The sequence below is a fragment of the Myripristis murdjan genome, chromosome 12 (assembly GCF_902150065.1).
Source record: "Myripristis murdjan chromosome 12, fMyrMur1.1, whole genome shotgun sequence".
Classification (NCBI taxonomy): Eukaryota; Metazoa; Chordata; class Actinopteri; order Holocentriformes; family Holocentridae; genus Myripristis; species Myripristis murdjan.
Genome location: NC_043991.1, coordinates 1967705 through 1979794, shown reverse-complemented (window position 1 = coordinate 1979794; position 12090 = coordinate 1967705). Strand labels below are relative to the sequence as shown.

At 43.3% G+C, this 12090-nt stretch overlaps 1 protein-coding gene across 1 annotated transcript in view; it reads right to left on the bottom strand.

Annotated features, from left to right (window-relative positions):
• Positions 1-5751: 5751 nt before the first annotated feature.
• The window catches only part of LOC115368729 (chondroitin sulfate proteoglycan 4-like), a 37766-nt gene continuing 31427 nt past the window's right edge, over positions 5752-12090 (bottom strand). The window contains exon 22 of the mRNA XM_030065046.1: positions 5752-10784. Coding sequence (XP_029920906.1) covers positions 9648-10784 — 1137 coding nt within the window. The 3' untranslated portion in view covers positions 5752-9647. The remainder of the gene's footprint in view (positions 10785-12090) is intronic.

The following is a 12090-nucleotide window of genomic DNA, read 5'->3' as shown; positions in this document are numbered from 1 at the left end:
AAAGTGGCCTCGAGGTGGGAGAGAACAAAAAGTAAATGGAAAAAAAAAAATGGAAACGTCAGTAACAATAACATAATAATAATAAACTTTATTTATATAGCTCCTTTCATGTCATGACATGCAAAGTGAAGAGAAATCATAGAAAACAATAATACTAGTCTTGAAAAAAAAAAAAACACAAAAAGACACAAGGAGCAAAATGTACAGAGGGAAATAAAAATGAGACAATAAAAACCTAAAAAAATAAAAAAGGATCATAGTAGTAACACAGTAAGTTGATCGAGGTAAAAATCAGGCCTTTAAATTAATAAAATCACCGGATGATGTAATCTTTTTCACTCTATGTTTCAGTTCAGGTGCTTTTTCATCACCGTCAGTCTCGTCAGTTCAGTTTTGTTGGTTCTTCCTCCCCTCATGTAAACAGCTGTGGCTTGTTTTTGCTCAGTATTGCTCAGTATTCTAGTATCGTGGACAAAGTGAGACAGAATCAGTTTCCCTTCTGATCGGTTCTGCGGTCAGAGTTTCATCTCGGCTTGAAACCTGCTGCTGCTGTCAGACGTCTCTTTTCTCTGTTTCTGCTCTGTTGACAGGCGACGCAGACCCAGATGTTATGTCATGATTTTACAGGAATACTACAACGTTTTGGGTAAAATCTCCTTTCCCCGTCTTCCCCAGACCAGATGTTGGACACCATTTCCACCTCTGGATTTCCACCGCTGGTTCAGTTCCTGTGGGTAGCATTTCCTGTTAGCTTAGCATAAAGACTTGAAGTCTATGGGAGTCGTTAGCCTGGCTCTGTCAAAGAGGAAGAAATTTATTATTTCAAATCCTCATGATCCTCTGTGCAACTCAGACAGCTTCAGAGCTGCTTGGGAGGTTTATATTTGCACTTTGACAGAGCCAGGCTAACGACTCCCATAGACTTCAAGTCTTTATGCTAAGCTAACAGGAAATGCTACCATAGGAACTGAACCACAGAGGTGAAAATGATGTCCAACATCTGGTCTCAGTCTGAGGAAGTTAGATTTAAATGTCAGTTTAGTTTTTTAAATTGAATCCTGTTGCACCAAAACTTTAAACTCCAGTTCAAACTCTGACTTTGACTTGAAAGTTAAACCTGGCAGGTTTCACTTTCCTGTGTGTGAAATATCACGTTACTCAGAGGTCAGAGGTCAGAGCAGCATCACTGACGGCAGCCTGGACGCTCGCTGCCGTCTGAGCCTCAGCTTCTTTGTTTTTCCAGTTTAAGGACAGTCGGGCCGAGGGGGCGGAGCCATCGTTTACAAAGTGAGGGTTTTTTTTTGTCATATAAAAATAAATCAACGGACTTGTGTCTCTCGTATGGTGTGTGTGTACAAACCCTTTGAAACCCGAGCAAATCCACTTTTTCAAAAACATTCCCGATGATAAGAAAATCATTAAAGTACCATATAAATATGCAAAAGCAAGGAAATGAAGTTGCCACACAATTACCAGAACAATAAGAAAATGAAATTCAAAAAAGAAAGGAAAGGAATCCTCCCCCATCAAAAAAATAAATAAAATAAATTTACTTTTTAATTCTTTGGGGGATTTTATTCTGATTTTTTACAACATATTTTTTTATGGTAAATGTATGGTAATTTTCTTGTGTTTTAATTTTAAATATGTATATACAATAAAAATATAAATAGTCTTATTGCAATTTCTATTTACTTATTTTTATTATTGGTAGTAGTATTAGTAGTAGTAGTATCACTTAATTTTTTTAATTATTATTTTGTTTTATGTATAAATTTTCCAAAGATGTTCCACAACTTTTTAAAAAAAAAATTCAAACTAACTTCCTCGTCATTTTCTTGTTTTTATTTTATTTTATTTTATTATTTTATTTTATTTTTTACTAGTTTCTTGCTGATGTTCAGGTTTTTTTTTTTTTTTTTTTTTTTTTCTCCTAATTTTATCATCACCTTTTTTCCCGCTTGTTTTTTGTTTGTTTGTTTGTTTGTTTGTTTATCAAGTGAATTTGCTGGTTTCAAAGGGTTAAATAAAGGTTTGTGAAAGCCTTCCACAAGCATGTTGACAAAAAATTAAACTAAACGGAGAGACACATGTTAGCTCCGCCCCCGGCCGGGCCGCTCACAGCGCCCCCTGCTGTCCTGATCTTTGTGTTTCACCTCCTCCTGCTCCTCTCAAGCCGTTTGGTTTAGGAAACGAAGCAGATAAAGTGAAAACTGTGCGGCTCAGGATTTCAGTTCTGACACGTTGGAGACAAAAAGGTTCTGCTTTGTGTTTTTGTTCCGGAGTCACAGAGTAGAAAACGTGTCGGGACGTCCCTCCAGGGAATCAGAGGATGAGGCATGAAATGGTTAAAAAAACAGATCTAGGGTAGATATTTCTGTGATAATCGGCTGAATGTGTATTCCAGTGGCTCACTTCTAACGTCATGTTGTAAATGTTGCTGTCACCCTTTTCCTGGGCTTTTATTTTGAAGCCTGTGGCCCTCTGTGGCGTTCAGAGGAAACTCCACGGCTCACTCGGATTAAACCTTTACCTAACACTTTGATGTAACATAAAGGAGCGACGTTTCAGGAAATAAAATAACGTATTTGACCCGTGTGTGTGTGTGTGTGTGTGTGTGTGTGTCTGTGTACAAAGGCCTTTCATTCATATTATTCCATTTTTATTCAGGATATTCACATGTTTTACAGCAATGAACATTTACATGAGCTCTCATTTCAAATATGAAAAACCTGAATATGCCAGAATATGAATATAAGCCAGGCTCAATCACGGCTGCACTGCAAAAAAATGATGATCCCACTTGTTTGTCTTGAAAATGATATTTATAATCAATGAAATTAGATATTCAAAATTATTTTACAGGAAAATAAACATCTTTTTGTTCATTTTTTTCTTTCTTTTTGATTTTTGTTTTTTTTTACTTCTCTTTCTTTTCTTTCTTTTCTTTTTTGTTGCAATTTTCTGGGTTATTTTCTTGTAACCTTTCTCTAATTTCTGCCAATTTTAATACTGAATTTTTGAAAGAAGTCAGTAGAATCTGCTCAGCTTTCAAAGGGTTTAATAAGAATGAAAACAAAACAATCCGCGACACAGATTAGATAATCCCACTTGTTTCCGACGCTGATCAACTTGTTTCCAGTCAAGTGTCATTTCCTTGATCCTGATTGGCTGATCTGTGTTATTCTGCCTGGTTTCAACACATCTAGACTCGTTACCAGAAAAATTCCTGAAACAAGTCAAACTGCATTATTTTCACTGCATGACTTTTTAACCTCTGCAGGGGGTTTTAGTTGCTGATGAACTTTCCTGTGACCACGAGCAGCTGAGAGAGAAGATCATTTTGGATTTTATTTCATGGCTCTGAGCTCCTGCTCTGCAGAGCTGCTGCTCCTTCAGGCTCCAAGTCCAGCAGAAAAAAGTCTGGTTGCTCCAGGCTCCTGGCTCTAAAGGCTTGTCCTGAGTCTCTTCATTAATCCTGGCTGTGTTTTGGGCGTAACATGCAGTGAACCAATCAGAGGCCGTCTCCCGTCCCCTCTAACAGCCAGGTGTGTCACACCTTGGTGGGCTGCTGTTCTAATGGAGGATTCTCCAGGTAAGAAGGAAAGAGACGGAGTGAAAGCTCCCGAGCAGATCAGGACTCCATCTGAGCTCCCTGAGGTGAAGCAGCGTCCCTGCCCTGTGTGTGGGACAAGCAGAGCGGACGCTCGCCGGCGCCCCCTATGGAGGCCACCATCACTGTCTGATGATGAGCTTCAGACAGCAGAGAGACCTGCAGCACTGACCTCAGAGCTGCTGTTTGCTGCTCAGTCACTTTCAGCAGTGCAGCAACACTGCTTTGAGGTCAGCTCATTTTCAGAGCAACACGCCCATGGAGCTCAGACGGACACAAGACACTTTGCTGTTTCCACAAGGGGGCGCTGGACGGGGAAATGACAACTGAGCTGCTTGGAAACTAGAAGACACTTGAGTTGCACTTGGCGAAGGCTCATTTATATACAATGTTAAATCCGGATAGAGACTCTCTTTCCTTCTCTCTTGACCTCACAGGCCACCGTCCTCCTGCAGTGATGTGTTTAATGACCTCACAGGCCACCGTCCTCCTGCAGTGATGTGTTTAATGACCTCACAGACCGCCGTCGTCTCCAACGTCGCCTCCTCTTCTTTTACTTGTCTACTCTTTTTTAAAACATGTTTGTCAGTTTGACCTCAGAATTGATTGATTAGACTGACTCTTGGTGTCTTTAGGCCGAGGAGCAGCTCATGGCAGCTTCAGGCTCCAGGCTCCAGGCTCCAGCTGCCTCCTCAGAGAGCGGCAGCCCTGCGAGCGCTGAGCGTCTGCAGGCTCGTCCTCTCCTGCAGCGGGAGGCCGGTCCTGCCACCCGACACCGGCGCTCAGGCGGCAGCTCGAGTTACTGCGGCCTCAGGCTCTTCATTATTTAGACCCGCCGCTCCTTCCTCTCCTCTCGTTTTTCAGTTTCTTCTTCTCTGTTTTCCAATCATCATGGAATCGAGAAACTTCACCAGAATCAGACACTCCACTCTCTGTTCAGAGATGCTGCTGACTTTCATTTATTGTTCAGTTCTTTACACCTTTATTTTGAAAAAAAAAAAAAAAAAAAACACTTCTGTCTCATATTTTTAATGTAGTGTCTTACAGCCAGTTATTAGTTTTACAGAGAGGCACTGGCTGCTGTTCATCCTGCAAAAAATCAGCTTATCAAGTCGCTCCGTCTCATCGTCACGGTTCAAATCTTTAGTTTTTCTTCAAACAAGGTAAAATAACAAAATCCACCAGTGGGATTACATAATCTCACTTGTTCCCACTGCAGTTTCATTTGTTTTAGGATTTTTTGTTCTTGGTATAAATACAAATGTGTTGAAATGAGGCAGAATAAGGCAGAAAATTCTGGAAACAAATGGGATTATCTAATCTCTGTAGTGGATTGTTTCTATTGTTTTCATTCTTATTAACCCTTTGGGACCTGACCAGATTTACTTCTTTCAAAAACACAGGGAAAAACAGCAACAGCAAATTAACGAAAAAATGACCCAAAAATTTGCAAGAAATTAGGAAAAGGTCAGAAGAAAACAAACAAAAAGGAAAAAGGAAAGTAAAAAACAAAAAGAAACAAGGAAATGATCTGAAATTAAGCAACCCAAATAAGAATCCTGAAAAATAGAAAGAAAGAAAATGATCTGAAAAAGAGAATTTTTTTGTGAAATAATTGTGAATATATAATAATAATAATAATAACAATAACAAATTTCATTTTCTGGACATTTTTCCCAAATTTTTTTTCTCTTTTTTTGAAATGTCTTTTGTATGATGTATAATTGCTTATTTCCACAGCATTTTATGGTCATTTCTTTCTAAGTTGCTCATGTTTCTGAGAGAAATCCGACCAGTTTGTTCAGGTTTCACAGGGTTGAATGCTGCCTTCAGGCTCCTTTCTCAAGCATTTAGACAACAAATCTGACGTCCACCCAGGTTTCACAGAGTTAACTGCTGACAGCTCAGTTTTAGTCAGTGTGGTCATTTGTTTTTTTCTGCTGAATCCTGTGAGTCACGCTGGGAGGAAGTCTCTCTCACTCTGCATCATCTTCACCAGAACATCAAACTGTGAGCTCAGAGCCGCTTCCCTGAACTTTCATCAAGAGGAACAAAAACACAAACCGTCTGTCAGTCAGTTTTTACTCCCACTGCTTTTCATGTGGACTCGCTTTAACAACAAATAAAACACAATGACCTTTAACAAATAATGATGTTTTATTTTTAAAAAAAAATACATCTTTGACAGTACATGGCAGAGAGACTCTGGAGAGGTCGGAGCAGATTAAAATATCAAAGGTGGAGTCCAGAGCGGAGCGTGTTGAGTTGGCGATGGCCGAACATCTCAACACGGCGAGACAGAAACCCAGACGACACGAGCCCACGGTCCCCAGAGGAAGTTTCACAGAGACTCGAAGTCCTGCGGTGACGTTACACAATCAAAATATTTTACAGCTCAGCAGAGACGCTCTCATGCCCACATGGAAAACAGGGAAGTTCGTGTTTTGTCTGACGTCTGTCGTGTAATCCTGCCAGGACTCTGGTTTCGCTCACGCTGCTTTCTTTGAAGCCGCTTTAAAGCTGCAGAGTGATTTCTGACCACTAGAGGGAGCGGAGAGCTCAAACTGTAAACAGAGTCAGGCCAGCTTGGTAGCACAAAACCGAAAGTTGAGGGGCTAAAATAGATTTTTGGAATAGAAATGAGGCTATATTAGATTTGACTCTCTCAAGGCTCCTTTTGGATTAACTTGGATTATTTTGAATCTAAATGTATAGAAGCTGCAGACTCTCAGCTACAAAGTCGCCAAGCCGATATCTCGTCGAAGCGTGGAAAAGACCCGCTGCTCCAGAAGAGGAAATGTGTCAGTGTCATGTTTTTGTTATCAGGTCCAGCCTAACATGAACGTTAGCGTCGTAGCTTCTTAGCTCCTTAGCTAAGGTTAGCTAAAGCACTTGGTTAAGGTGAGTTTACGGTAAGGGTTAGGGTTAGGATTAGGATTAGGTTAAGGTTAGGGTAAAGGTTGGGTTTGGATAAACTGCAGAGAGCAAGTTAATGAAAAACGACCCAAAAGTTAACAAGACATTAGTAAAAGGTTACAAGAAAATGATGCAAAAATTTGCAACAAAAAAAGAAAGAAAAATAAAAAGCAACAAGGACAGGACCTGAAATTAAGCAAGCGAAGTCCTGAAATTAAAGGTTAAGAAGAAAGAAAATGAGCCAAAAAATCCCCTTCTTTCTTTTTCTAATTTTCAGGTAACTTTCTTTTTTTCTTTTTTGTCAAACAGCCTTTCTATCAGCCTATGTGCTATTTATGATCATAGCAACACTGACAGTTTGCAGTTTTAGTTTAGCATTAGCATGGGATCGGAATCTTATTTCATACAGCACATCCATGTGGTCCAGATCAGAATCGAAAAAATGCGTCTCCATGCAGCTTTTTGTTATTTATACTCGTTATAAACATCCTGTCTGTGTCTCATGTGAGGGATAAAATCAAACCAAATAAAACAAAGCAAACAAATTCAAACTTTAAGGTGGAACCCGCCCGTGTTCGTTCATCAGGACTTTATTGAACGAATACAACAACAGTGAAGAGAGGGAGAGCAGAGAGCAGCTGCACGGCACACAGTCTGCAGGCGTGGACGCCGATCAGAGTCCCGGCTCAAAGGTCACGTGGCGGCGGCAGGTTCGCTGCGGCCGTGGACTTCCTGCCTCCGATAAGAGCATCAAACCCGCCGCGTCCTGTGAACGTCGGTGCGTTCCTGTTATCAGTAAGACAGTGAACGCGTCACTGGACGTCCAATCAGCTCCTGCAGCTCAAAGTACAGACCGAGCGAGTCACAGCTGGACTTTCACAGTCATGTGGTCAAAAACAGCCAATCAGGTTTGTGTGCTTCCTTGTTTCCTGTTGGTGTAATTTTGCTCTGTGAACAAAACTTAACCCTGTCAAGTGCAAAATGGTGAGAAATTAAATCACTGCAATTCAACTTTTCCTAGTTTTCTACAACTTTTAAGATTTTAGAGAAGCCACAGGAATCTCACAATCAGCTGATGCTCAGTTGCAATCGCTGCACTAAATTTAGTTTGTTTTTGGTTGAGGCGACTTTATTACATCTCAGTCGCCACAATAAAATGTTACCATATTATGTTTCTGCAAACTAACAAATGCGTTGAAATGTCAATGTTTCTGAACCTAAAATACGCTTCATGTAAAAATTTCCGCTTCTGTCCCGTCACGTGACTGTTAGCGTTAGCTTGTTACCTACTTTCGCCACTTTCACTAGCTTTGTTAGTTTTGTGTTTGTTGTCATGGTTAAGGTTAGGAAAAGGTTACGGTTAACATTACAAAACATCAGCTAATGTTCGCTACTACTGGCTAACAAATCTTAGCCAGCTAAAAACAAACCTGGCTCTGGTTTGAGATGAGAAAGGCAAAAGGAAAGGGAGAGGAAAGTCCATCTGATCAGTGTTTGTCTCTTGTTTTAATTTTACCTCACAAAACCTGACGGGACATTTCAACGTATCTTTGGCTTGCAGGAATGTAAAATACAAAGATTTATTTCCTGGAAACTGGGATTTTTTAGCACTTGCTTGATAGCTATTCTCTCACTAAAACACATCATGCTATAACAGACATTTTTGTATCCACAGATACTAATAAACATACAGTGGGAACCCACAACGGGTCGAGAGAGAAACTCACAGTGTGAGCGGCCTGAGAGGCAAGCAACAACACAAACTACCTACAACACAGATACACATGCAGAACGGAGCACGGAGACAGAAAATACACTTTGAAACGGTACTGAGGTGTAACCATGATGTCATCAGCACGGCCAGGTGTGTAAAGGCTGTCCAGGTAACGTGAAAGAGATGAACACCGGGGGGGGGAAACAGGCCAGTCCATCGTGGTCATGGAGTAACAGGTTTTGTTCCAATGAGAACTTTGTCTTTCCCAGTTCAAAGTGTTCATCACATGCAGTCGCATGTAGAGACACCACATCACGGGCGACCTAGTGGCATAAAAACCAAGAACGTCAATGCAGAAACCTCCCTGAAGCAGCTCGGTGTGGCTCGACATTCAGTTCCTTGTTTACCACTTCTGCTCCAGACATAAAATCCTATTAACTGCTCTGCCACCTGAGGTTACTGCATACATTTGTTATACGTACACCAAAAGAGGAAAGTGAAAAACAAAAAAACACAACCATGTCAGTACAATGAAAAAACAACTGACTGAGGTATCTGGGTTCTGTTCTGGATGGGCGGGTCGTGGTCGACAAAGCATCAAGGTATAAAAGTCACAGTTTGTCACGTCGTCGCACGAAGACTTGTACACTGAAAAGTCTTGTTGAGTTATGCTGTATTCAATTATGGTCGGATGCAGGAGCTCGGAAATAAGGAATGTGTTAATACCGACTTACGTACGTTCAAGCTACAAGACGTCCTATGAAAACTGGGGACTTCTGGTCACTGTAGCTAACAAGTTTGCTAATGTCAGCAGCAAATGTTGAAAAAAAACCTAATAACAACTAATTAAGGACCGACCGAGGAACCGACTAGTAACTGAATGCAGCATAAGAAATGAGACAGTTATGATCTATTTAAAACATATCTAGCAGCAACATAAAGGAGTAAAGAATAAATAATTCAAGTTATGGGTCCACAGCTGAAGAATATGTGTGTGTGTGTGTGTGTGTGTGTGTGTGTGTGTGTGTGTGTGTGTGTAAAAGTGTGTGTATAGATGTTCATGCAGAGTCAAGCATGTGAGGTACCAATGCTCCATGGACAAATGACATATTGCAGAGGTTATAAGTGGTTGGCAGCTACACTCACAGAAATATCTTTTTACATCTACAGTGTTTGGTCCTATTGCAAAGTTTTACCTTGTATGGCCGTCATACCTGTGGTACAAAAATAACTGGATCCATTTCGGCAAAGAAGTACACATTCTTCCCTCTTGTAAAGGACATAACAGTGTGTTACATGCGCCTTAGATGGCTGTAGGTGCCACAGAGAGTAAATGTATGTCATTTGTACCCTTTACACCAAAATTTACCTCTAAGGCACAGTTTTTGCTCTTGTTTGGATCCATCAAACCCAGTACTGGCTGTCTCTAAGAGGAACAGAGCCTCGTGGCCACTGAGAGGCTCTGGACACTGCTGTGACGGCTGGAACGGCGTTATCAGCGGCTCCTTTAACCCCAGCGCCTCCTTCATCACCACCTATGCCGTTCCCATCACCGGCTCCTCTCTCAGGCTCCACCGGCCCCCAGACTGTCATCCCAGGGGCCAGACTCAGCCTCCTGGGGCTCAGGCGCTTCACCGGGGAATTGGGGCAGCTGTTGAGGCCGAGCGGGGTGACCACCACGGACGGCATGGCCGCGCTCCGCTCCGGCTGGCCCGCGAAAGGGCTTCCCTCGGCGGGTAACGGCACCGCGGCGAGCTCCTGGATGAGCCGCATCCGGGCGCGTTTCTCCTTGCGGTGGCGGAAAACCAAGATGAGAGCCACGAGGACGACGATGAGCAGCAAGCAGGTGAGGAACGGCAGGATGATGAGGAGCGGGTCGGAAGCGGGTCGAGGGACCACCTCGACGTGAGGCGGGTGGATGATGGGAGGGATCAGCGGGATGTGATTCACCGGGATCGACGAGGTATGAGGCTCCAGAGGATGTTTGTGCCCCCCTCCGTCTGCTCCACCTCCCAGCCTTCCTCCTTCACCTCCGCCGCGGCTGTGGTTCAGCCAGCGGCCATGAGGTTTCACCTTGTGGTGCGTCCTGTTGTGACTCTTGTGCGACAAAATGTGGGGGTGCAAGCCTCCACCCATCCCGCTTTGTGTTGTCGACCCCCCTCGCCCGCCTCCTTTCCCTCCTCCGGTGGTAGTTCTGTTGTTGCCTGGCACACGGGTGGTTGTCTGTTCGCGACCTGGACTGTCTGCTTTATTTGAAGCACCGTGATGACTGTGATGCATCTGATGGTGCGGTAAGATGATGAAGTGAATCTCGCCCTTCGCCGGTTGTACGTTTCCAGCCTTCAGCCGGAAGATGAAGGAATCGTTGAGGGGCGTGGCGGGGGCGTGGCCTCGCACTGTGGCGAAGGCGGTTTTATTTCCACGGTGCCGGTTGGCGTTGTTGTCGCTAAGCGTCTCCTCGATGGCGATCCGGCCTTGCACCACATCTCGGAATGTAAATGACTTCACCACTTCTGAGGCTCGGTCAAGATTGTAGGTCATCTGCATACAGGAACACATTCACACAGAATCATGGACATGCAGCGGAAGAGAAGAGGAGCAGAGATTAGTTTGGAGACACAGACACAGGTCGGTAAATATTCAGATTTGTTATTCAATGCATGTTGCTCTGGTCTGATTACAGTCAGAGAGCAGCCAGACTTCACTGTACAAACATCGTGCAGACATCACATACAACAAGCTTAATAAATTGACAGAACAATTTAATAGACTGTCAAGAAGGTGTAAACACAAAGGTACTGAGGCAGCTCAGCCGTCACACACGACTGGACCTGCTGGGAGACACTAATGCGCTTTTCCACTAGCACCTACTCGGCTTGACTCTAGTCGGTTTGTAAGGTTTTCCATTAGGTGGTAGTACCTGGTAGTACCTGGTGCCAGGTACTATTTTAGTACCTACTCGGCCGGGGTTCCAAGTGATCTGAGACGAGTCGAAAATATGACGTGAATGGAGTGCAGGCCACTGATCGGACAGGGAGTGACGACAAATGAGAGCGACTCCTTCACGAAAACCTAACCCGGCATTAAAAAAAAAAAAAAAAAAAAAAGCAGCAACCGTGCGCATTGATCATCGCTGAAGTTGTTTAAGTTGGAAAATGGCAAGCAAACCGGTACTGTGGTCAAATGAAGGGGTGGGGACTTTTCTGTGCTTGGTGGCGGGGCTGCCTTGCTATGACGACTACACCAATGGCGAGGTGGTACTCAATTGCAATGGAAAACGACCAAAACCAAGGTGAGTCGAGTAGAGCCGAGTAGGTGCTTGTGGACCATCAGTCATGTAGAAAAGTGAGATCAACAGACTGATCCCAGGACAGCTGCCGACCAGGATCTGGTCTGTGTATTGGCGTGTCAGCGTGTTGCGGATCTGCACATCCAGTTGAAGGCTAATCACCATAGAAACTAGAAATTAACCCATTCAGTTTCTGTAGTGATCACCTAGAGCGCACAGTTTGGATTTGGCCTGTTAACCTCCTCGCTGCTGTTGACACCTTCTCAGAACGGGATGCAACCAATGCTTTCTTTTTGTCTCTGTGTTGTGAACTTTTGGAACGCATCGGACTCAGTGTGCAAGGTTTCTGTGTGTAATGATTTTTATCAGATGGCGGATTAAAAAAACGCATTCAAAAAACACAGGCTTGGTGTGCAAAGGTCTTACATCTGATGTTAATGTTTACTAGCTTGGCACAGCCACCTGGTCTTGTGAAACCAGTCCTGCCACTCCTCCACCGAAGTGGCTAGCTTCCCACCAAAAAATGATCAGACCTTTGAGGGGCTGCAGGCGTGGCTT